The sequence below is a fragment of the Microcaecilia unicolor genome, chromosome 6 (assembly GCF_901765095.1).
Source record: "Microcaecilia unicolor chromosome 6, aMicUni1.1, whole genome shotgun sequence".
NCBI classification, from domain to species: Eukaryota; Metazoa; Chordata; class Amphibia; order Gymnophiona; family Siphonopidae; genus Microcaecilia; species Microcaecilia unicolor.
The window spans coordinates 121,126,248-121,152,812 of record NC_044036.1 but is presented as its reverse complement, the minus strand read 5'-3'; the positions used below and the strand labels follow the sequence as shown (position 1 = coordinate 121,152,812).

At 46.9% G+C, this 26,565-nt stretch overlaps 1 protein-coding gene across 2 annotated transcripts in view; it reads left to right on the top strand.

The window, feature by feature from the left end:
- The window catches only part of IVNS1ABP (influenza virus NS1A binding protein), a 124,942-nt gene that overhangs the window by 74,546 nt on the left and 23,831 nt on the right, over positions 1-26,565 (top strand). For both annotated transcript variants that reach the window (XM_030206675.1, XM_030206674.1), the window contains exons 11-12: positions 7,946-8,067; positions 21,230-21,356. In XM_030206675.1, coding sequence (XP_030062535.1) covers positions 7,946-8,067; positions 21,230-21,356 — 249 coding nt within the window. The remainder of the gene's footprint in view (positions 1-7,945; positions 8,068-21,229; positions 21,357-26,565) is intronic.

Sequence of the window (26,565 nt, the reverse complement as noted above, 5' to 3'; positions counted from 1 at the left end):
CCCGATGGATTCTGGCCTGGGTCTGCCCAGTGAGGTTTTCCCGGATGATTGGCCCAAAGTTAAGCGCAGAAGGGTTAATTCCCCTTCAGATTGTGGTGCACCTTCCCCCCCCCCCCCCCCCCCCCCCCCCCCCCCCCCCCCCCCCCGTGGTCGGGGTGTGAGGATTCGGAGAACTCTGACAGACGTTCTTGGTCTGAGGAACCGGAGTCAGGTGCGGATTTACCACAGGATCTGGATGATCCCTCCGCGGTGAGGATTTTCCACCGTGATGAGATGCCAGCGCTTATTTCAGATACCCTGCAGGCCCTCTCGATTGAAGATCCTGACAGTGGCATGGCCTCCTCGGGTAATCCCAGGATGGCTAGTACCAAGAAAGCTGCTCGGGCCTTCCCTTTGCATGACTCCATCCTAGAGCTTGTGTCGGCTCAGTGGGCTGACCCTGAGGGACCTTTGAGAGTTTCCAGGGCTATGGGGCAGTTATACCCTCTGCGTGAGGGGCATATGGCTCGCTTTCAAATGCCTACAGTGGATGCCCTAGTCACTGCGGTGACAAAGAGAACTACCCTCCCTGTTGAAGGAGGTGTTGCCCTGAAGGATATTCAAGACTGCAGGCTTGATTCAGCTCTGAAGCGGTCCTTTGATTTGGCAGGTCTCACTGTTCAGGCGTCTGCATGCAGTTGTTATGCTGCTAGAGCCTGCCTGGCTTGGTTACAGCAGGCAGTGGAACAGCCCGGTGATGGAGTGAAGACCTTATCTGTAGTGGTTCCGCGGATGGAGTCGGCCTTGTCCTTTTTGGCTGACGCCCTTTATGATATGGTCAGAGCTTCGGCTAAACAAATGGCTGTAGCAGTGGCAGCTCGCCGCACTCTTTGGCTACGACATTGGGCGGGGGACATGGCCTGTAAGCAAAGGTTGGTGAAGTTGCCCTTTCAAGTCCTTCTCCTGTTTGGTGAGGAGCTGGAAAACATTGTTAAAGGCCTGGGGGATTCCAAACCTCAGCGCTTGCCCGAAGATAGGCCGAAGCATTCCTCTAAGGGTCAGGCGGTCCGCTCCTCTTACAGACCTTGCTTCCGTGAAACTAGAAGGTACCGCCCGGGGCGTGCTGCTGGGTTCACTTCGCGTGCCCGCTTTCAGCAGAGAAACTCCTTTTGCTCAGACAAACGTTCCGCAGCTGCCGGTTCAAGGCCTGGAGTTCAGGGGCAACCCTCTCAATGATTGTGCGCCGCCCCCTCCTCGTTTCCTGTCATCCGAGGAAGACTTTCCCTCTTTTTCGAGGAGTGGGCCAAAAAATCCGCAGATCAGTGGATCTTGGACCTGATCAGAGACGGATACCGAATAGAATTCGATGTCCCGATGAGAGACGTGTTTGTGGAGTCCCAATGCGGTTCTGCCGCCAAACGGGCGGCGGTAGAGGAGACTTTGCACAGTCTGTGCTAGATAGGGGCTGTGACCTTGGTGCCTCCCGCCGAACAAGGTTTAGGCCGCTACTCCATTTACTTTGTGGTGCCACGAAAAGGCGGGTCTTTTCGCCCGATCCTGGACTTAAAAGAGCTAAACAAGTCCTTAAGAGTGCGGCATTTTCACATGGAAACCCTGCGCTCCGTCATTACGGTGGTATAGCCAGAAGAGTTTCTCACGTCTCTGGACCTGAAAGAAGCTTACTTGCACATACCAATTTGTCCCCCGCACCAGAAGTTTCTGCGGTTTGCCTTTTGGCCTCGCCACAGCTCCCCGAACCTTCTCCAAGGTAATGGTGGTAGTAGCTGCCTTTCTCAGGTGAGAGGGTATCCGGGTTCACCCGTACCTAGACGACTGGCTCATCAGAGCAGACTCAGAAAAAGAGTCATCTAGCTACAGCCAGAGTGGTTTCAGTCCTTCAATCTCTGGGCTGGGTCATCAATATGGCCAAAAGTTACCTGACCCCCTCGCAATCTCTAGAATATTTGGGGGCCAGGTTCGACACAGCCTCGGGCTATGTGTTTCTTCCCGAGCAAAGGTGGTGCAAGCTTCAGAATCAGGTCTGTCTGCTCCTGAGGATGCCCCGCCCGCGAGCTTGGGACATTGTCCAGCTGTTGGGATCGATGACTGCCACCTTGGAAGTGGTGCCATGGGTGAGAGCGCACCTGAGACCTCTACAGTATTCTCTACTTCAACGATGGTCTCCAGTATCTCAGGATTATCAGTGCAGATGGTCTCCAGTATCTCAGGATTATCAGTGCAGACTTTCTTGGCTCCCTGCGGCCCGCCTCAGTATGGAGTGGTGGCTCTCGGACAGCATGTTGTGGTGGGGAATGCCGCTGGCGCTTCCCGATTGGTGCTTAGTGGTGACAGATGCCAGCCTGAAGGGCTGGGGCGCACATGCCCAGGGTCTGTGGACGCCCGACGAGTCGGAGTGGTCTATCAACCGCCTGGAGTTGAAAGCGGTGTTTCTGGCTCTTCTGGCCTTTCAAGTGACCCTGGAAGGATTGGCTGTCTGAGCGATGTCGGACAACACGACAGCAGTGGCCTACATAAATCGACAAGCCGCCACTCAGTGCAGAGCTCTAGCCGCGCAGGCCGAACAAATTTGCCACTGGGCCGAGCTGCATCTACAGTCCCTGTCAGCAGCTCACATTGCAGGTCAGAGCAACGTGCAAGGCGACTATCTAAGCAGGCATCAGATCGATCCAGCGGAGTGGGAACTAGCAGACGATGTATTTCTGCAGATATGTGCCAAATGGGGCAAGCTAGTGATGGATCTTATGGCGACCAGTTCCAATGCCAAAGTCCCGTGCTTCTTCAGCAGACGGAGGGATCCTCGCTCTGCCGGGTTGGATGCCTTGGCTCAACCCTGGCCCCTGGGCTTGCTGTATGTCTTCCCTCTGTGGCCCTTGATAGGGTGAGTGCTCCTGCGGATTCGGCTGCATCCAGGAGAAGTGGTGCTCATCGCCCCGGATTGGCCCAGGAGGCCTTGGTGTGCGGACCTCCGACAGATGCTGTTGGAGGCTCCCTTTCCGTTACCTCTGGTTCCGCACCTGTTGTCACAGGGTCCGGTGGCCATGGAGGATGCCTGCCACTTTGTTCTTATGGCATGGCGATTGAGAGGGCGCAATTGAGAGAGAAAGGCTACTCAAATAAGGTAATTTCCACTCTCCTGCAGGCCCGTAAGCGCTCCACTTCCGTGGCTTATGACCAGGATTTGGCGCCAGTTTGAAGTCTGGTGTGTTTCAAGAACGCTTTCTCCGTTGCGGGCTCCTGTCTCGCCGATTCTGGACTTTTTGCAGGATGGTGTACACAAAGGCTTGGCCTATATTTCCCTGCGGGTGCAAGTGGCAACATTGGCCTCCCTGCATGGCAAGGTTGAAGGCGTGTCCTTAGCTGCTCATCCAGATGTGGCACGGTTTCTTAGAGGGGTGCTTCGGCTCCGTCCTCCCGTGCGGGCACCTTGTCCAGCTTGGAACCTGGGGTTAATATTGAAGGCCCTTCAGGGGCTCCCTTTGAACCGCTCCGGCATGCTTCAGAGAAAGATTTGACACTGAAGGCCGTCTTTTTAGTGGCCATTACCTCGGCGAGACGGGTGTCAGAGCTCCAGGCGCTGTCCTGTAAGAGACCCTTTTCTGCAATTCTCAGAGTCAGGGGTAACGGTTTGGACCGTGTCTTCCTTTATGCCTAAGGTGGTTTCAGCGTTTCACCTAAACCAGCCTGTTTTTCGTCTCTCCTTTGTTGATGAGGAGTTTCCAGATTCATTTGGGCAGTTGCACCTTTTGAATGTGCACAGGACTCTGTTGCAGTATCTGCGAATTACAAATTCTTTCAGGACCTCTGATCATCTTTTTGTGCTGTTTGCAGGTCCTCGCAGAGGGTCTTCAGCGTCTAAAGCTACTATTGCCCGTTGGCTCAAAGAAGCTATCTTTTCAGCATATCTGCTGTCTGGCCGGGCTCCGCCTGAAGCCTTTAAGGCACATTCCACAAGAGCGATTTCCTCTTCCTGGGCGGAAACTGGAGCACTCTCTCTTCATGAGATTTGCAGTGCTGCAACATGGACTTCTAAGCTCTCTTTCGCCCGACATTACAGGCTGGATGTGGCTGCCAGGAGGGATGCGTGTTTTGGAGCACAGGTGCTAGCGCGTGGTGTGACTTGTTCCCACCCTATTTAGGGATTGCTTTGTTACATACCATACGTAATGGCTTCATCTGCTTGACGACAAGGAAGGGAAAATTAGGTTCTTACCATGATAATTTTCTTTCCTTTAGTCATAGCAGATGAAGCCATGAGCCCTCCCTGTATGATTGTATTGCAGTGATTCTGATTTTAGGTGCTGTTCTTGTTTCCTGAAGTTATATTCCTTCCTTGGGGAGTCGGAAAACAGTTTTCAGGATTCTTGTTACAGTTATAGGAGGATGAGTTCATTCCCTCCAGTTCATGTTTTGGGAGGATGAGTTTATTCCCTCCAGGAGGATGCAAGTATTCCCTCCGTTTATACAAAGTGGAGGACGAGTTTATTCCCTCCAGGAGGATGAGTTCATTCCCTCCTTTTTTGAGTTTATGCCCTTGTTAAGGGGCCATCGTTTGCTGTGAAGAAAGTTCATGTTATTCCCATTGCAGTTTGCCATACTGCTTTGGAAGCTTCAAATACTGAAGAGGCAGTGGAGCTAGCTGGCCATGAGGCACTGTGAAAAGTTGAGTGCTCTCTATCTTCCCCTGCTGGTTGATGGACACAACCCATACGTAATGGCTTCATCTGCTATGACTAAAGGAAAGAAAATTATCATGGTAAGAACCTAATTTTCCCATCTGGAAAGTTTTGTTTTGGTGACAGGCCCTAGTAGCTAATCTGCCTTATACATCTTTACATCTTAAGATTAGTTCTCCGTACTCATCCTAAGTGCCTTCCTAGGGTGGTGTCAGTTCCATCGTAACCAGTTAGTCATCCTGCCAGCATGTTCCCAAGTCTCATGTCCATCCTGGTGAGAACGCACTGCACACCTTGGCCTGTAGATGAGCTTTGGCCTTCAGCCTGAAGCAGACTAAAACCCATAGACGGTCCACTCAGCTTTTTGTTTCCCTTGACCTGAACAGGATGTGGGCAGCCATCATTAAATGCATTTTATCCAGCTAGCACACTGCATCTCCTTCACTTATGCTTAGACTGGTCTGACCCTGGAGAGGGGTATTTCACGACCCATGTCATTGGGGCCATGGCTGTATCAGTAATCCACATCAGCTTCCATTGAGGAGACTTACAGAGCTGCAATATGGTCTTCAGGCCACACATTCACTTGAGCAGTATACCTGACGTATTAGCTGGTTTGGTCACAATCCGGCATAATTTGTTTGGTGTCTAGAATCCCATTCCACCCTCCTAGGTCCATTTTCTTCTGTCAGGCTGCACCTTAACTAGACTGTATATAGTTTCAGGTTACTTGGTTCTGGTTGGCATTGCTATTGCAAGCCCCTTGATTTTTCGGTTAGCCTGGTATCTTGGGATTCCCATATGTGAGAAACTGTCCTGCTTGTCCTCAGAGAAATGAAAGTTACCTTTAGCAGATGTTCTCTGAGGACAGCAAGACATATATTCTCACATTCCCTCCCTTCTCCCCTAGGAGTTGTATTCTTTTGCTTTGATATTATGCTACTGGTACCAGGCGATCATGCGTGGAGAGAAGGCACTCGTGTGTGCGGCAGAATGCTGACAAAGGCTTCTTAAAGCAATCGAAAGCTGGGAATTAGAAAAGGTTCAGAGGAGAGCGACCAAAATGATGAAGGGGATGGAACTCTTCTCATATGAGGAAAGGCTAAAGAGGTTAGGGCTCTTCAGCTTGGAAAAGACAGATGAGGGGAGATATGATTGAGGTCTACAAAATCCTGAGTGATGTAGAACAAGTAGAAGTAACCATTTTTTTTTAGCTCGTTCCAAAAGTACAAAACTTAGGAGACTCTCAAGGAAGCTACATGGAAATACTTTTACAAATAGCAGGAAATATTTTTTCACTCAATGAATAGTTAAACTCTGGAACTCAGTGCTGGAGGATGTAGTAACAGCAGTTAGTGTATCTGGGTTTCAAAAAGTTTTGGACAAGTTCCTGGAGGAAAAGTCCAGAGTCTGCTGTTGAGACAGATATGGAGAAGCCACTGCTTGCCCTGGGATTGGTAGCATGGAGCGATTTGGGGTTTCTGCCAGGTACTTGTGACTTGGCTTGACCACTGTTGGAAACAGGATACTGGGCTAGATGGACCATTGGTCTGACTCTGTATGGCTACTCTTATGTTCTTATGGGTAGTGTACACACCGGGGCTTCATCGGATGACATCACCCATATGTGAGAATGTGTTGTCCTGTCTTCAGAAAACACGTCCTACTGGTGAGTAACTTTGCTTTACCTAAAAAGTGGCACTGAGGGCTCATTCCTATTACTGAAAATCCAACAAAGTTTTATCTGCATTCAGAATCAGGTGATCCTTTTAGTCAAACAGTGGTTTATTCTAAACAGTTCTGTAATACCGTTATGTCTACAATCAAATATGTAGTCGCATCAATTACAACATCACATAAAAGCAATTCGGATAGTATGGTGGGTTGCCAAAGTCCATAAATGATAGAGAAAGATACTATCACTGTCCATTGTTGATCCGTCATGGTTGAAAACACTGTGCTAAATGCCCGACTTGTTTTGGCTTAATGCTTGCGTTGGGGGTTTCCTATAAACTAGGTGCAACAACATAAGGGCAGTATCTAATTGGCTGGCAGACTGCATTTCCTTAATGTCCATGCTGTGCTGATACTAGAAAGTAATGTCACAGCTTACATCTGTCAGTAGCCCACTTGAGACCAGCATTCAGGGGATTTGCAGAGCTGCAGTGTGGTCAGTTCATATTCACATCTCACTATTCTTGAACAGACACATTTACACATGTCCTGACCTCCTCCCCTAGGAGTTGTATTTTATTATCTTTCTAATAGACTGGTTAGGTCCTGCACAGTCACAGTGGGCAGGATGGCACGTGTGCAGTAGAACTCCCAAAAGCTGGAAAAGAAGCTGGGGATGTTCCTGCACCAGGCTCCATTGTCCTCCTTCCTCAGAGAATACCTGCTTACAAGTGAGTAATGCCACTTTACCACCAAAAAAGGTCATATTTAGTTTCAAGTTTTCCATTTTATAGATAATGTTTACATGTTTGACCTCTTTTGGTGGTAAACATTACTTACTCTTGTGCTTATTTGGATTCCATGGGCACAGAGTGGTCTACAGGTGGGAAGAGGTCAGGCCAGGAAGGGGTTATAGGCCAAAAGCTTTATCTAATGAAATGGGCAGGATTTTCTTACCTGTATAAATGTGTAAATAAATTTCATTGAGCATTCCTGTTAATGCAGTTTCAATACTGTATCCTTAAACCCTGTTTTAGAGGTAAGGCGGTATTGTCTGGAAATGTCATTATGAACAATCCTATTCAGTGATCTTAGATGCTAGTGGTAAATTTGAGATTGATCTATAGCTAGCAGGAGCTGCAATCACTACCGGCTTTTTCAAAATGGATTTCCTGTATGTATGCATGGAATTCAGCAGAATCCAGCAAAGGCCTCTAGGTTTATCCACTTATATGGCTGATTACCTTTCTAACCTCTAAGAAGTGTTCTGACGTGCTCAGGTGGCCCTCCTGATTTCATGTGCTTTCGGAGAGCAGAGAGATTCATCAGAAAATATCAGGGATGACCTCATTTGTAGCTGCATTTCTCTGCTGTCTACAAAGAACTCCCATTACAGGGAAGCAATTTTTTTCTTTTTTCGACCTGATTAAGATTTGAGGCCTGATGCATCTATTTTTGATGTTCTGGCAAAGTGAACTGGTTAGCCTTAATTCTTAAGTCAAAAGATTACAACTCAATATGTTATTTTTAATGTGCTTAACATTTGGTCTTGTATTTTGAAAACTGGTTGAAATAGGATTTCTTTTTTTTTTAATCAGGTGGTTACAACAGGGAGGAATGTCTGCGCACAGTTGAATGCTACTGTCCACAAAAAGACAGCTGGACTTTCATTGCTCCAATGAGAACACCAAGAGCTCGATTTCAGATGGCAGTGTTAATGGTATGACACTTATTTTATATATTGTAATATTTCTAATTGGTTTTTAATCTTGAATCTTGATTTTTCAAGACTGTCCTAAGTAGAGGATTTCATAAAAGCTTCTGTTTAGAAAAGATAAAGCTGTATCTATGCAGAGGTTCATGAGAACTCTTGAGGAAGCAGTGTCTGTGTCTTCCAATGTGCCTTGAATGCAGCTCTATTGGGAAATAAGGGAAAAAGATGGACACTTTGGAGTTGATATTCAGTGAAGTCAGTATCTGACAATAGACAAGTGAAACATTTAGCAGACTAAGGTGGTTGTCAGACCACTGAATATAATCAGCTGTCCACTTTGGGACATCTTTTTGTGTGATCCAACTTCACTGTTCAATATTGGTATCAGTGCTATCTGGTAACTTTTTTTTATTTATTTTTTATTTTAATATATATATGCCCCTGGAATTTATTCCAACCCTCCTCCTTCTAAATGCATAACATTTGGCTGGATATAAAAATGAGCAGCCAAAAGTTGTGTTCAGGGCCCCAAAGTTTTAGAAGTTTTGAAGGTTGACCATAGCTGCTCTTAATATCAGTCCTATCAGCAAAATTGTAATTAGTTCCTGCATCTATGCTGAATAATATGAAGCTTCTAGGGGAATACTTGGGTGTATCTGTTAGGAACATTCTTTTTTATAACAAACTAGAAACAGCTACACAGGTTATGTGCCTTCAGCTTCATGTCTACATGGGTTAGTTCAAAGCTATCTTCGCATGCCACTGGACTACAAATTAGTGCCTTAATTTTTCTTCAGCTTGAGGACATTCCTCAGGATTGCTCCTCGGTAAGTAGTTTCACTTAGTTTGGTTTTCAGCCTTCCTTTATGGTTTTTGGTACACTGGTTACATTCTGTTAGTCATTGCTGTGCTAAAAATGTGTGGGGGTTTTTTTTAAGCAAAACTGTATGGAATTGTAGCCAGACCACTCATTTTTTCCTGCTGATGCATTTACAAAAATGTCAATATTCTGTAACTGAGAAGCAAGTCTACAGTTCTTGAAGTCGCAGAAGATGTGCCTTATGAGCTATCTCCTATATAATGAAAAGCACCTCCAACATTCTGAAGCTGACTCCTTGGCACTGTGGCAGTGTAGAGTTCGTAAGTCTGTAGTTCAGTGTTTTATTGGCTTTCACTGTCCCCGCCCTCACCAATCAGACAGAACGGAACTTGGAGGAGGGAAGTGGAGTGAATTGAATCTCTAACAAACAATCATATACAGGGAGGTATGAACATCAGTGGAGGCAAGTGCACAGAACGGAAGGGAAGACAAACCTTTAATCACTTTGTCACTCACACACACACACTGTCACTCTGTCTATCTCTCTCTTACACTGTCTGTAAAACACACTGTCACTCTGTCTCTCACATGGGCAACTGTATGTTGCATTCTCACGAGTAAGGAGCTCTTCTGATGTGATTGTTAAACTGATTGAAGGGCCTGAACAAGGAAAACTTTTACCACATTGTAACACAGTTTACACAAAATATTGTATATAAAGAAATCTTACACATGTAAACAACAATTATATTCAGAATACAACCGTGGAAACAATGGCAGGAACTCATTACATTGCTAGCGCCCGTTTCATTGCGTTAAGAAACGGACCTTTTTTTACTAGTATTGAATATTTCAATGTGTCTGGGCAAAAGCCATATCCCAGCATCCATTAGCTATACAAACATTCTTTATTTCCTCAGTAGAACATGTTCTGCCATATGACAGAACTTTTATCTTCTAAAGATTCCTATCAGGACTTGATCACTGTCCAGTAATTATAAACTTGAGTCTGCTTGAGGTGCGATGTAACCATTTATATTGGTATATAGCATTTTGTTAGCAAGCAGAATTGTCAAGCTTAGAATTTAATGTAAAATTCTGAACCTGTGTGGCCTTGCATTACAGAGCAGTCTCCTTGGCTCCATTTTGTTTTTATGCTTTGATAAATGGATGTGCTTTGAGATTTTCTTTTTTTTTTTTTTTTTTTTTTTTTTTTTTTTAACCTCTGGTGATCTGTTTTTTTCCTCCTTTAAAAAATAAATAATAAGTTCACTTTTACTCAATTTGTTCTTAACATGTTGCCAGACTCAGGATTTCAAAACTTTGACACATATTCCAAGTGTTTGATCTGCTTGAGCTCCAACCGTAATCGAGCAGAATGTGAATATTCTCTTGTCTCAGCCACCTTTGGAACATGTGAAGCTGAAGAGAGGCTGCTTCAAGTGAAGGAGGATGAGAAGAGGGCAGTCTCTACCCAGAGAGAGGCCGACTACAAGTAACATAGAGACATGACAGCAGATAAGGGTCATATGGCCCATCCAGTCTGCCCATCCTCAGTAACCACTAACTCCTTTTGCTAAGAGATCCCACTCCTTCTTAAACTCTGACGCATCCTTCATCTCCACGACCTCCACCGGGAGGCCGTTGCATGTATCCACCAAGTTTGAGGGGAAAGTCTGATGGGACTGTTGTCTGTACCTTGGTACAGTCACAGTCCAGCCACCCAACAAAGGTGACTGCCAGGTATTAAAGTGCTGCATAGTTCCCTGGAGGTTTGTAGACTCAGTGCAAAGCCTAAGTGCTTGCACAGGCCAGAGGAGAAGGTGGGAACCACATCAGCGCTAAAGATCTCAAGTTTTTCCCAGGAACAGAACCATGCGATTGCAGCACAAACCACTACCTCAAAATGTTTGTGCCAAGACCTCGATGCAGCATAGTCTTTTTTTCTGGACAAACATAGTACAGATCAGATACACATCAGTGCACAATATCTTTGTCTTACTAACTGGATTCTTCTGCCTCACTTGTTCAGGACTCCTCTGCACAATAGTAGTATGTACTTTGTCAGACTCTAGTACTGGTGACTGTGGCAGATGAATCTTCACATGCTTCACTACCTCTACCGGAACAACTAGATTTTTTCCAGCAAGTTGCATGAGCTTAAGAAGGAAAATATAAATGCCTTCTCAACTGAGTGGGGTAACTCGTGCAGAGAAACCTCAATACACCATTCTTGATTCAGAGCCTGAAACTGCACACTCGATGCCACCTTTGTCTCCAGGCTTCAGCATTTTGCAAAGTGGACTGAAGGAGTTCTTAAATCTAGACTTTACCCTTCTGGGTTAGACTCAAAGGAATATCTTCTAATCTATCCCCCATTTCCAGCAAGGAATAAGTTTCCTTATGAAGACATCTTGTTCAGTTCATGGTATGGAGATGTCCTCACTATAGCAAGAAGCAGAACCATAGATGGATGCCTTTTTCCTCCTAAAGGTTAAACCCCCAAAGGCTTCTTACAGTTGCACTGTCTATATTATGTATTTTAATTATTGTAAACTGCTTTGAATTTTACAAAAGGTGGTATATTCTTATAAGAAACTAAACAATTCTTGGATTCATGCAAGATATCATCAATGTGGTAAACTCCACTACAACCTGCTTCCAAGAAAGTGGATGTGAAATGACAAGTCCAACCAGCACTTCATTTCAGAAAAGTCCAGTGCTCATACTTTGTCATGGTTGAAGCAGCCTTCGCTGTGTTTGGAACTCTGAAGTAGCCATGAAGACATCAAGGAAATTTTTCGGTACTTCTGGTGAAGATTACGGATCTTGGACCTCTGTGTAAGTTAGTATTCCAGGGAGGCCATGCTGTTGGCACACATTGCTATTCATCAGTTGTATATTGTGCAATAAATGCATAGTTTCGCACAGACGTACAGATATTTTCATCTAGTCTCTCACCACAGGCTCAAGACTTAGCCATCTTATCAGAGGCTGATGTGTGGGTCACTTACTTGTCAGCAGCATTTGAATCCAGAATCTTGTGGTTTATGATTTATCTACCAGCAAGTGTAGATAGAGTACAGCAAACTGAATGCTGTCTTCTAGGATGGTAAACATTCTGGTGGTCAATATTCCTTTATCTCCAGCAGGCAGTGGACAGTCTCCAGACAGCTTCTGGTCTCTTCAGGGATTATTGGCTCCTGTTTGGATTTCTCCTTCAGTTGAGAGCAGGGGTGCTTAGGCTGGTGCCTTGGGATACACCTGGAGGTGCCAGGTCCTTCCCCGCCCCTAGCTTCTCCTTCCTCACAAAAACATAAAGGTACTGCTCCGGGCAGCTATGCACTTCCAACAACTTATAATTGGAACAGATTTTCTTTTGAAAAATCATTTTGAATACTGGGGGTTGAGGTGGATAGTACTATTAGTCTGAAGCCTCTTACAAATTTTGTTATAAAGAAATGTTTTTTCTTGTTAAAGAGACTTAGGCTTGTAAGGAAATATTTTGATCCCCCTACATTTTGATTAGTAGTTCAAACTTTAATATTGTCAAGGATCAACTATTGTAATGTAATCTTTGCAGGCTGTACTAAAAGTTTTTTGTTACAAAGGTTTGTCAAATGTATTGTTTAGTATAATCTATTATGTGAATTTCTGAATGGTTGGTTCAGCCTTATGTTACCTGCAGTGAACCATAACATGGTATTTGTGGGCTATAAGACTTGTGTAATATAATGAGAAGGTTGAACACTGTTAAAATCCAGTGTATTCCTCGCAAAACTGCTTTCTCGCTACTGATTTAGGGTGAGTACAACTGTAAATCTGTAATTACTGTTGACTCAGTGGTTCCTGCAGCTTACTGCTAGTTCCTTCTTCTCTGGCAGCGTCGGGTTTTGATGGTTCTTGATGGCAGGTGGCACAGCTTAGTATCGGGGCATGGTGGGCTGTTTGCAACCAAGGTGGAATAACATTGGTATAATATAGGTAAGGGGACATTCCTTAGCATCCCTCCGGACCGGCCCAGGATTGGACTGATGGGTTGTGCTCGCCTACCAGCAGGTGGAGACTGAGAAAAAACTCTGACTCTAGATAGCCAATAAGAGCCCTGGTCATGTGACCTTAGCCTCAGTATTTTCTCAGTCTCCCAGCAGGTAGGAAGCGAGCCCATTAGTCTCTTCTCTAATATATAGGTTTCTTTTCTGTGTATCTTCTTTTCTGTGCCTGAGAAGTATTGATTAGAGGCTTTTCCCAGATTATCATTATTTGTAGCCTCTGGGGTGTTACACTCGAGTGTCCCGAGTCCCTCCCCCCTTCCTCCCCATCTCCCTCCTGTGCAGTGATAATTATTAAAAATATATACTTCAAAAAAAAAAATAAGAGGAAAGGGCCACCCTTTCTGAGGAAAGGTGTTCGCCTTTGGGAGAGGCAGCCAGTGTAATTTAAAAGAGGAATCTTTTTTCCCCTCTGACCTAACGAGCATTGAGCTTTGTTTGAGGCAGCTGTTAAAAAAAAAAAAAAAAAGAAAAGAGCTCTAAGACAAACAGCCAGCCTAAGTAGAACTTGCAGTCTATTGATTGGGGCCAGAATTTATTTCTGTTTATTTTGCTGAAGCTATCGCTATTTTTTTCTTGGGGAGCATTAAAAAAAAAAAAAAAAAAGGCGCCGGCGCGTGCACGTGTCTTACTTCAATATGTCGGAAAAGTTGAAACGATGTTCTGTATGTCAGCGTCGGGGAGTTAATTCCTCCGGCGCTTGTAAGTACTGCACAGCGCATGATTCCTCCGTCCCTTCGTCGGTTTCGGGGGCCAGTGCGGCGGTTCTTCCTTCTCCCTCGTTATCTTTGCCGCTGAGTGCGGAGGCCTCAGGCGCGGTATCGGGGGGGGGGGTGGTGCTGGAAGTTTGGCGCGAACGGCGGCCATTTTGGTTCCTCCTCCGGTTTCTCCTTCGGGGGGTCAGTCTCTTTCCCGCACTTCAGGGGCCTTAGGGAATCCAGAATCAGGGGCGATGGTGCAGGCTGCAGGCACTCAGGCAGGGGGATTTCCTCCTGAGTTTGTGCTGCAGATGTACCGCGCTTTTCTTATGCAGAAGGACAAGGCAGGAGCAGCAGCGCCAGGGGATCCTGTTAGCTCTGTTCTCCCTCCCAAGAGACCTAGGGATTGGGACTCACAGTTGGATGTTTTTTCTCACCAGGATCTGGATATGCCCCTTTTAGAGGAAGAAGAGGGTCTTCAGGACCTAGCAGATCCTTCTTGGGAGGATTTTCCCTCCTTGGATTCAGACTCAGTGCCCTTGTCACAGGGGGAGGGTCCCTCGGTGGCTAGAGTGTTCCACAAGGAGGACTTGCAGGAACTTATTTCCATGGTAGCCTCAACGTTGCATTTTGACGATCCGCTCCCTGTCTCAGAGGTGAGGAAGATTGATGTTTTGATAAAGGGATCTAGGTCTTCCTCTAAAACTTTCCCTATGCATCAGGATATTTGGGAGGTTATTAAGGCACAATGGGAGGCCCCGGATGCCGTTTTTCGTTTCTCCAAATCTATGAATCGGCTTTATCCTGTCCCGGAGGCGGATGGAGCTCTGCTTAAGCTTCCCGTGGTGGATGCCATGGTCTCGGCGGTTACTAAGCGCAATACGGTCCCTGTGGATGGAGGGACTGCTCTGCGGGATGCTCAGGATAGGAGGCTAGACACTCTTCTAAAGAATAGTTTTCATGTTTCTTCTCTGGCAGTGCAGGCCGCCATCTGTGGTTCTTTGGTGGCCAGAGCTTGTTTTCGTTGGGCGGAAAGAGTTTTGGATAGATCTTCGGATGATCTAGGTGCTATTGATGTAGAAGTGGCCAAGATTGAGACGGGCTCTGCCTTTTTAGCCGATGCCCTATATGATCTGTTGAGGGCATCTTCTAAGTCCTTGGCCTTGGGGGTCGCTGCACGTCGCTCCCTCTGGTTGAAAGGGTGGTCGGCGGATGCAGCCTCTAAATCTAAGTTAAGTAGATTCCCTTTTCGGGGCTCTTTCTTGTTTGGAGAGGAATTGGATAAGTTGGTGCAGTCTCTAGGTGACGCTAAAGTTCCCCGTCTCCCGGAAGATAGGCCTCGGTTGCCTAGTCGGGGTGCTTTGTTTGGTCGTCGTGGTATTCGTCCTTTCCGTAGATTTCTATCTGATAGGGGTCCTCAGACGCAGAGGTCTCGATTTTTTAACAGAACTCAGTCCTTTCGGGGTTACTGAAGAGCAGGTAGATTTTCTTCTGCGAATTTTCGCTCCCCGTCTCGTGCTTCCCAATGAAGGTGCGAAGGACTCTCCACTGGTCCCTGTGGGAGCTCGTCTTTCACAGTTCTATCAGAGGTGGGTCCACATTACTTCGGATCAGTGGGTCTTGGACGTTGTTCGAGACGGTTATGCCTTAGAGTTCGCAAGGCCTATTGCAGAAGCCTTTCTGGAGTCCCCCTGTCGCTCGCTGCAAAGCGCGGGCGGTTCGGGAGACTCTGCAGAGGCTCTTAGATCTTCAAGCAATTTATCCAGTTCCTCCCTCGGAGCAGAAGCGGGGTCGCTATTCAATTTATTTTGTGGTCCCAAAGAAAGAAGATGCTTTTCGGCCAATTTTAGATCTCAAGGCTGTCAATCGGGCGCTCAAAGTCACAAGCTTTCGTATGGAGACTCTTCGCTCCGTCATAGTGGCAGTTCGCCAAGGAGAGTATTTAACAGCATTAGATCTCACAGAGGCTTATTTGCATATCCCGATATGTCCGGCTCACCACCAGTTCTTGCGCTTTGCCATCCTAGGAAAGCATTACCAGTTTCGAGCTCTGCCCTTTGGTCTCGCGACGGCTCCACGCACGTTTACCAAGGTTATGGTAGTGGTGGCAGCGGCTCTCAGGAAAGAGGGAATCCTCGTTCATCCTTACTTAGACGACTGGTTGATCAGAGCGAAGTCTTATCAGGAGAGTTGTCAGGTCACTCAGCGAGTGGTAGCTTTCTTGCAGTCCCTAGGTTGGGTAGTGAATCTGGCCAAGAGCCGGTTGGTTCCCTCTCAGTCACTAGAGTATTTGGGAGTCACCTTCGATACAGAGAAGGGTCGAGTTTTCCTCCCGCAGGGAAGAGTCTTGAAGCTCAGGTCTCAGGTTCTGGGATTACTTCATCAGAAAACCCCGTCGGCTCGGGATTATCTGCAGGTTCTCTGTTCGATGGCAGCAACAATAGAGGTAGTGCCCTGGGCCAGATTGCACATGAGGTCTCTTCAGTGGTCCCTGCTCTCCCGGTGGTCTTCTCAGCGACATCCTCTCAAGATGAAGTTGTTACTCCGTCATCCAGAACGCAGCTCTCTTTGCTGGTGGCTACGGATGAAGAATCTCTCGGCAGGAATGCCGTTGGAGTCTCCTCGGTGGATACCATTAACAACAGATGCCAGTCTCCGGGGCTGGGGAGCTCACTGCCTGGACAAGTGGACCCAGGGGCTGTGGTCCCCGCTGGAAGCAGCTCAATCCATCAATTTCTTGGAGACCAGGGTGATTCGGTTAGCCCTGCAGCACTTTGGTCATCTCCTAGTAGGCAAGGCGGTACGAGTCCTCTCAGACAATGCCTCGGCAGTGGCCTACATCAACCGCCAGGGAGGAACGAGGTGTCGTCTCTTGTATCGAGAAGCGGAGAGTCTCCTCGCGTGGGCGGAGGTTCACCTCTCCGCCATATCAGCCTCGCATGTAGCAGGGGTCGACAATGTGCGGGCAGACTTTCTCAGTCGACACACTCTCGATCCCGGGGAGTGGGCTCTCAGCGATCAGGCCTTTCACTGCATAGTGCAACGCTGGGGCACTCCAGTTCTGGATCTGTTCGCCTCAGGGCTCAACTCCAAGGTCCCTCGGTTCTTCAGTCGCCGCAGGGATGTCAGAGCGGCAGGGGTAGACGCTCTGTTACAGCAGTGGCCCTCCGGTCTTCTTTATGCGTTTCCGCCATGGCCTCTAATAGGTCGTCTCCTACAGAGGATCGAGGAACACGAGGGGCCAGTGATTTTGGTGGCTCCAGACTGGCCTTGGCGTCCTTGGTACGCGGATCTCCAACGTCTGTCGGCAGTGGTTCCTCTTCAGCTTCCCGTGCACAAGGACTTGCTGGTGCAAGGACCAGTACCACATCCAGATCCGGCTCGATTTTGTCTTGAACGAGCCCGGTTAGCTAAGAAGGGTTTCTCAGCACCTGTGATTTCCACCATGCTTCGTTCTCGTCGGCGTTCCACCTCTCTGAGCTATATTCGTACTTGGAGAATTTTTGAGGCTTGGTGTGCAGAGGCGGGCGTTGTCCCTTTCCGGGCGTCCGTGGCTCAGATGTTAGATTTTCTGCAGCGAGGTTTTGATAAAGGACTTTCTCTTTCTTCACTCAAAGTGCAGGCGGCAGCTCTCTCCTGTTTCAGAGGTCGCATTCGGGGTAAGTCTGTCGCCAGCCTTCCCGATGTGGTCCGTTTTTTGAAGGGGGTAAGTCTTCTTCGTCCTCCGGTCAGGGCGGTGTTTCCATCTTGGGATCTCAATCTGGTTCTCACGACTCTAACAAAACCTCCTTTTGAGCCTTTACAAGCTTGTTCTTTGAAGGATTTAACGCTTAAGGCGCTGTTCTTGGTGGCTATTGCATCTGCTCGGAGGGTCTCAGAGTTGCAAGCTTTTCCTGTAGATCTCCATTCCTGGAATTCGCGTGGTCCTTCGGCCAGTTCCTTCCTTTTTGCCTAAGGTGCTATCTCGTTTTCATCTCTCCCAGTCGGTTTTTCTCCCGGTACTGGGATCGGCCTCAGGAACACAGGAGCAGTGGAACTTGCGTACTCTGGACGTTAAGAGAGTCCTTAAAAGGTATCTCGCGGTTACTGAAGACTTCCGTCGCTCGGACCGTCTCTTTCTTCTTTTTGCGGGTCACCGCAAAGGGTTGTCAGCTTCTAAGGCAACTTTGTCTCGCTGGATTAAGGAGATGATAGCGTCTGCTTACCTTTTATCAGGCAGACCAGTCCCGGAGACGGTTAAAGCTCATTCTACTCGAGGACAGGCAGCCTCGTGGGCAGAGTGCTCCTTGGTTCCGCCAGCGGAAATCTGTAAGGCGGTGACATGGTCCTCTCTTCATTCGTTCTCTAAGCATTACAGGCTGGATGTTCAGTGTCGTCAGGAGGCCATCTTCGCATCAAGAGTGCTCACCGCTGGTTTGCGGGGGTCCCTCCCTTAGGACTACTGCTTTGTTACGTCCCATCAGTCCAATCCTGGGCCGGTCCGGAGGGATGCTAAGGAAGGAGAAATTAGACCTTACCTGCTAATTTGCTTTCCTTTAATCGCTCCGGACCGGCCCAGGCCCCTCCCGTGGTATCTTTCAGAATATATATATTCCACTTTACTGTGTACAGATTTTAAACTGTCGTCTACAGAGCGATTTCTGTGAGTTAGACAGTCTTAAGAAAATGCTTAAAGGTTCTACAAGTTACAAGGCTATATCTTAAATATTCTGCAAGTTTTCCTGTTTATATCTTTTCACAGTGAAATAAATTCGTATATTTATATGCTCATAAATCTGTACATAGTTGGCCATACCTCAGCTCTACAATGAGTTGTTGGTGAGCCCAAGATCACGGCTCCGCCGTATGATAAGCACGTTTTGTTTGCTAGTGCTTTCTGGCTGCTTATATTCCTCATGGCACAGAAGATAGGTCTGATCTTTCCTTTCTGCTTTGTTATTCAAATACTGAGGCTAAGGTCACATGACCAGGGCTCTTATTAGCTATCTAGAGTCAGAGTTTTTTCTCAGTCTCCACCTGCTGGTAGGCGAGCACAACCCATCAGTCCAATCCTGGGCCGGTCCGGAGGGATTAAAGGAAAGCAAATTAGCAGGTAAGGTCTAATTTCTCCTTATGTGAATACAGTCTTGTTTATAATTAGGACCTTATGTGAATACAGACTTGTTTAGATGTAATGTGTTATACTATAGAGGTGAGGGTGGGTTGTTTCCATTTGATAGTTTTTAGTCCGTTTGGGGAGTTAACGAAGATGTTATATAGCAGTCTTTGGGAAGTAGGTTTTTAGCCGCCTCCGGAAGCTGAGGTAGTTGGACTCTGATCTAACAGCTAAAGTGAGAGAGTTCCAGAGAGACACCTGATACAGGGAAGAGTGAGTTGAAGATCTTCTGAAATGTGATTCCCTTATGGAATAGTGGGGCTAAGATCAATTGTTCTTTGTCTGTTGGAATGAATGATGTAACAAAGAAGATGTTCCATGCTATGTGGAAGCTAAAAAGAGTGAAACCTTTCTTCCCAAGGGAGGTATTCCATAATTTGGTGCAATCACTTGTTTTGAGTCATTTGGACTATTGCAACTCCATTTATGCAGGATGTAAAGCCCAAATTATTAAGAGACTCCAGACAGCCCAAAATACTGCTGCCAGAGATCCTGATTCAAGTAGCTTGTTAAGGCAGTCTATTAGCCATTGAACCACCTCTGGCGAAGTGGTTTGGAACAGGAATTCTGGGTAGTAATCCAGGAAGCAGTGTGAGTGAGAGCATTTCAGTAGTAGTGATTTTGCTTCTTGAAATGATAGTGGTGGAAAAGCTTCCCGTATTTGACTTTAGTTCCCCTCATATGAGTCTGGTGTGTAGGATGGGCTCCTGATTTTGAGATTTTTTTAAAGGTTTCCTCTGTTGGGTTGCTTTGGTCTAAGTCGGATCTGATTTGATCGATCTTGTTCTAAAAAAAAAAAAAAAAAAGTCTGCTAATTCTTTAGCAGAGGGGCCTTCTTATGCGATATGTCAGTAGACTTGGTGGCTGTCAGGCTTTTGACTAGGGTGAATAGTTTGTCAAGGTTGTCTGGACCAACTAATCTGCTGTAGTATTTTCATTTGGCGTCTGCTATTTTAGTTTATGGTGTTGGGAGTCAAGTTTCCATTTGGATCTATCAGTTGTTTTGCTTTTTCTCCATTGCTTTTCAAGATGTCTATATTTCTGTTTCAGCTGTGATAGTTCTTCAGAGAACCAAGGGGATTTTCGAATTGTTTTGACCCTTTTAGTAGTCACAGGGGCAATTTATCCAACACTCATTTAACTGTAGTATCCGAAACAGATTTTATTGATTCTTGTGTAGGGATTCCAGGGGTAAGGGAGTCAGTCCAGAAGCTGGATTCATTGATTTTCCCCCAGAGGTTATAAGCTTAGGAGGTTGGTGCTTAAGCTGAGTGATCAGGTTAATAGTGAAGTCTAGTTGGAAGTGGTCAAACCATGGTATAGGTTTCCATTTGAATGGGTTAATCAGGTTGTTGGGGTATGAAGTAAGGCAAGCCAGCATGTGGCCTTGCTCGTGAGTTGGGCTTTCTGCAAACATGGTGAGTTCACTTATGTATGTTGGTAGTCCACTTGAAATTGACCTACATAGAAGAGATCTGCAGAGCTGGAACGTGTTCTTGTCTTAACGCATTCACATCTCATTGTGTGAACCAGGATTTGCACCGTGATGGTCAGTTTGGCCAGACAGTCCTCTAGAATTTGAGGTCTAGAATCCAGCCCATTTTATTTTCTGATCCAGGCTGCTGTTCAAAAACAAAAAAAAAAAAGCTTGATGGTTACTTTGTTAAGCCTTGTTGTAAAGCTATCATTTTATTCACTTTTTTTTTTTTTTTTTTATTGTTGAAGGCAGCCTGTAGTTGTTTGCTTCATGTGAGGATATTAGTATCCTACATGCCCTTGGAGAAGACAGTTACTTACCTATAACTCCTGTTTGAGAAGGACCTTAGAAATGCATGCAGTAGTGATTTTAAACAGCGTTATAATGCAACCTTAAAAAGCTGCAGGTGGTAAAATTTGTAGCAACATATATGTCAGTGTGGAAAATGGGTCTGTATTTTACCTATTCTTTAAAGACTGCAAGGCATCTTGTGAAATTTAGGGTTTACTTTAGGATGATGATTTTAATATATCAAGCCATGAATTCCCTTGGGCTGTGTTTTGTAAGTGAGAAAACCTTTAGTCTACTCTGCTTTAAGGAGATAAGTTGGAGACTACTCAAAAAAAAAATCCATTACTTTATATAATTTCAAAGATGTGAAATTTGCTTCTACAAGAAGAGTGTATAGAGTTGTAAATGGCTTTTGGAAATTGCTCTGAAGTATAAATTTTGAAATAAAGTTCTATATAAAAGTATGATATGCAGTTTTATGGGATTGTTCTGGGAGGGATGGGGTAAGATGGAGTCTAAGGATGCCTTAAAGTTAATTGACGCAGGTGGGGGAGAGGGGCTGATTATAATCCTAAAGATTTATATAGGATGCCTAATACCCTTGTCCTAGCCCTAGACCTTAGCACTTTGTTTTATTGTGTTCATGAATTGTAAGTTATATTTAATGTCTTTCAGGGTCAACTGTATGTTGTGGGTGGATCCAATGGCCACTCAGATGACCTGAGCTGTGGGGAAATGTACGATCCAAATGCAGATGACTGGACTCCTGTCCCAGAATTGAGGACCAATCGCTGCAATGCAGGTAGGTTGAAACTTTTATCCCTTTTCATTTTTCTAGACTAGTCCAGACGGATTATGTTCCCCTATCAACAGATGGCAATAGAGAAGCTGAACTCATTCAGTGATGTACTGGCATAATGAACGGTTCATCCTGGATCTTGTCGGTGGTTCTTCCTGCAGCAGATGGCGCAGGTTGGACTGGTGCAACAGGATTTCTCCTTTCAGGCCTGACTGCTTTGGTTGCAGTCTGTGACCGACATAACAGCCCCAAAGTTAAGACCTTTGTCTAGAGTTGACTGTTAAGGCTTCGTCCATGGACCTTACCCTTGTTGAATTTAGAGGACATTTCTCTATGGCCCTGAGCATTAGCCTATGAGCTTTCGTTCATTGGGGTTGACTGACTGAGGTGCAAAAGGGCTTCTGCCTGTGTGCAGGGCAGGTGCTAGGGACTCTGGTGCCCCCCTGCAACATATGTCTGTGCCCCCCCCCCCCCCCCCCCAATTCCAGTGTCTCCTTTCTCTCTCCCCATTCTCCCACCCATTCCCTTTTTCCAAGCCGATTATTTCTTCCACCCCACCCTCTGGCGTCTCCCTCGCCTGCCCAGTCTAACTTAAAATATGTTTTGGTTTTTTTTTCCTAAGCAGAGGGTTTCCATCGTGGGAGTGATTCAAACATACTTCCTTCGCCTCCTCAGCACTCTCCCTCTGCCATGGTCCGCCCCACCTCAGATGCAACTTTCTGTTTCCACCTGGGTGGACTGTGGCAGCAGAGGGAGAGTGCCAAGGAGGCCAAAGACAGCATGTTTGAATCGCTCCCACGATGGAAACCTATTTACAAAAAACCCACAAAATTTAAGTTAGACCGGGCAGGTAAGGGAGACGGACGGGGGTAGAGAGAAGAGGGGAAGATAAGTTGGTCTAGCACGTGCCATTTCTGGTGCCCCCCCCCCCCCCCCCCCCCCATGCATATCCTGCTTACCATATTCTGCCGGCCCTGCCTGTGTGGGTAAATACCCTTTTTGCTGTCTTCCCCTCTGGAGGCAGAGCCTTGACAAATAAAAAAAATAATCCACACCCTACTGCTCATCCATGTTGGCACAAATGATACTGCTAGGTACCCCTCCAAGCATATCAAAAGTGACTTCATAGCGCTCTGGGGGAGAGGGTGGAGCAGACAGACAAATCTGATTGATTTCTTTGGGTGCCTGGAGAGTTGTATCGAGGGAGAGCACTAGATGTAGTGTATTTAGATTTTAGCAAGTCTTTGACACGGTTCTGTATAGATTACCAATAAATAAACAATGCTCTTGGTATGGGCCCTAAAGTGGTTCACTGGGTTAGGAACTGGTTGAGTGGATTGAGTGGTAACAGGCTAGTGATAAATGGAGCTCATTCTGAAGAAAAGATGTTACCAGTGGTGTGCTGCAAGGTTCCGTTCTTGGGCTAGTTCTTAACATTTTTGTAAGCGATATTCTCCGAGGACAAGCAGGCTGATATTCTCACGTGTGGGTGACGTCACGTCAACTCCGGAGGATTTTCAGCAAGGAAATCTACAGAAGTCTCTTCTGGAGCGCTCCAACTGCGCATGTGCGCGCGTAGTTTCCCGCCCATCGCTCAGTCACGTTCCTCAGTTCTTTCTTTTCCGCGTCTGAGGAGACACAGAGTTCTGTCAAGCGCTTCATGTTTTTCCTAGGCCTTCGGAGTTGAAGTTGTCTTCAAATCGTTTTTACCCTTTCGGGTGTTGTTTAAAAAAAAACCTTTACTTTCGTAGTTTTTTCATTTTTCTAAATTTCCTTTCTTTTTTCGTGCGACCGTTCTTAGGTCGCTCGACCGGGTATTTTTTCCCTTTTTTGTGTGTCTTTTTTTCTGACACAATCGCGTCCTTTGATTTTGCGGAGGCGATTTTTCCTGCGATGTCATCGAAGACGCCCAGCTGCTTCAAGCCATGCGCCCGCTGCAACCGGACCATCTCTGGCACTTATCCGCACTCGTGGTGCCTTGGGCCCGACCATCTTCAGGAAAGTTGTAAGTTGTGCCTGAAAATGAAAAAGCGCACTCAACTTTCTCGAGAGGCCCAAAGAGAAAAGCTTTTTGGGTCCGGTACCAGCGTTGGCATCGGGAGACCGGGTACAGGCTGCCAAGAGACCAATGCACGCCGGGTTCAGGCTCTGCCACAGCACGCTCGTTCTTGTCGTGCGCCTAAACAGGCCCTTGCAGCTCCCCAGCAAAAACCGGGGACGGGTTTTTGACTCGCTCCAGTTGAGCATAGCCACCATAAATGTGTCCGTGCCGGATGATCTGCCTGTCGGGGGGAGGTTAAAATTTTTTCACCAAAGGTGGCCTCTGAGAACCTCTGATCGGTGGGTTCTTCAAATAGTCCGGTTAGGATACACCCTCAATCTGGAAACCAAACCTGAAACCAAACCTCCAATTTGCCCACCGGAAGCTCAGTCCTTCGGCTCCCAGCACAAGCAGATACTTGCAGAGGAACTGTCCGCCCTTCTCAGCGCCAATGTGGTCGAGCCCTTGCCACCAGGGCAAGAAGGGCTGGGATTCTATTCCAGGTACTTCCTTGTGGAAAAGAAAACAGGGGGGATGCGTCCCATCCTAGACTTCAGGGGCCTGAACAAATATCTGGTTCGAGAAAAGTTCAGGATGCTTTCCCTGGGCACCCTTCTCCCCATGATTCAGGAAAATGATTAGCTAATCTCTCTGGACTTGACGCTTACACTCACATTTCGATACTTCCAGCTCACAGGAAATATCTGCGGTTTCGGCTGGGAACGCAGCACTTTCAGTACTGTGTGCTGCCCTTTGGCTTGGCGTCTGTGCCCAGGGTATTTACCAAGTGCCTGGCAGTTGTTGCAGCGTCCCTACGCAGACTGGGAGTGCATGTGTTCCCTTATCTGGACAATTGGCAGGTGAAGAGCACCTCCCAGGCAGGAGCTCCATGCGGATGACTTTTCAAGTGCTGGAGCTTCTAGGGTTTGTCATCAATTACCCAAAGTCCCATCTCAACCCAGTTCAAAAATTGGAATTCATTGGGGCCCCTGTTGTGTACGAAGACAGCTTGTGCCTACCTTCCGGAGCCAAGAGCGGACAACCTTCTGTCTCTAGCCTCCAGGGTTCAAGCGTCTCAGCAGATCACGGCTCGACAGATGTTGAGACTTCTGGGGCACATGGCTTCCACAGTTCATGTAACTCCCATGGCATATCTTCACATGAGATCGGCTCACTGGACCCTAGCTTTCCAGTGGTTTCAAGCTGCAGGGAATCTAGAAGATGTGATCCAGCTGTCCATTGACTTTCGGAATTCACTTCAGTGAATGGACAATTGCAGGATAATGCAACCTCACGAGTGGTCACTGAACATGGCTGTCGCCAGGAAGATCTTCTGAGCATGGGGCACCCCCTCGGTGGATCTTTTTGCCACTCAATTCAATCACAAGGTTCCTCAGTTTTGTTCCAGACTTCAGGCCCACGGCAGGCTAGCGTCAGATGCCTTTCTCCTTCATTGGGGGACAGGCCTTCTGTAAGCGTATCCTCCCATACCTCTGGTGGGGAAAACTTTGCTGAAACTCAAGCAAGACCCCGCGGAACCATGATTCTGATTGCGCCCTTCTGGCCGTGTCAGATCTGGTTCCCTCTTCTTCTGGAGTTGTCCTCCGAAGAACCGTGGAGATTGGAGTGTTTTCCAACCCTCATCACTTAGAACGAGGGGGCACTTCTACATCCCAACCTCCAGTCTCTGGCTCTCATGGCCTGGATGTTGAGAGCTTAGAATTTGCCTCCTTGGGTCTTTCTGAGGGTGTCTCCTGAGTCTTGCTTCCAGGAAAGATTCCACTGAAAGGTGTTACTCATTTAAATGGAAGAGGTTTGCCGTCTGGTATGACAGCAGGGCCCTAGGCCCTTTTCATGTTCTACACAGACCTTGCTTGAGTATCTTCTACATTTATCAGAGTCTGGTCTCAAGACCAACTCCGTAAGAGTTCACCTTAGTGCGATTAATGCTTACCATCAACGTGTAGAAGGTCAGCCTATTTCTGGACAGCCTTTAGTTGTTCGCCTCATGAGAGATTTTCTTTTGTCAAAGCCCCCTGTCAAACCTCCACCAGTGTCATGGGATCTCAATGTCGTTCTCACCCAGCTGATGAAACCCCCTTTTGAGCCACTGAATTCCTGCCATCTGAAGTACTTGACCTGGAAGGTCATTTTCTTGGTGGCTGTTACTTCAGCTCGTAGGGTCAGTGAGCTTCAGGCCCTAGTAGTTCATGCTCATTACCTTTAATTTCATCAAAACAGAGTAGTCCTCCACACGCACCCTAAGTTCTTGCCAAAGGTGGTGTCGGAGTTCCATCTGAACCAGTCAATTGTCTTGCCAACATTTTTTCCATGTCCTCATACAAGTCCTGGCGAAAGCAAGCTGCACACTTTGGACTGCAAAAGAGCATTGGCCTTTTACGTGGAGCGGACAAGCCCCCATAGACAGTCCGCCCAGTTGTTTATTTCTTTTAATCCCAACAAGAGGGGAGTTGCTGTCGGGAAACGCACCATATCTAATTGGCTAGCCGATTGCATTTCCTTCACTTATGCCCAAGCTGGGCTGACTTTAGAGGGCCATGTCACGGCTCATAATGTTAGAGCCATGGCTGCGTCAGTGGCTCATCTGAGGTCAGCCACCATTGAAGAGATCTGCAAGGCTGTGACGTGGTCATCAGTCCACACATTCACATCTCACTACTGCCTTCAGCAGGACAGTTGACGCGACAGTCGGTTTGGGCAGTCGGTGCTGCAGAATCTGTTTGAGGTTTAGAATCCAACTCCAACCCTCCTATGCCCATTTTTATTCTGTTCCAGGCTGCACTCTCAGTTAGATGTTTCTTGTTTCAGGTCAATCCTTGTTATGCCCTCGCCGTTGCGAGGTCCAATTGACCAATGGTTATTGTTTTGAGTGAGCCTGGGGGCTAGGGATACCCCACACGTGAGAATATCAGCCTGCTTGTCCTCGGAGAAAGCGAATATTCTTACCTGAAGCAGGTATTCTCCGAGGACAGCAGGCTGGATATTCTCACAAACCCTCCCTCCTCCCCTTTGGAGTTGTTTTTCTGTTTAACTATTGGATTCAACTGAGGAGCGTGACCGCGCAACGGGTGGGAAACCGCGCGCGCATGCGCAGTTGGAGCGCCACTCATGGTGGAACGCTCCAGAAGAGACTTCTGTAGATTTCTTGCT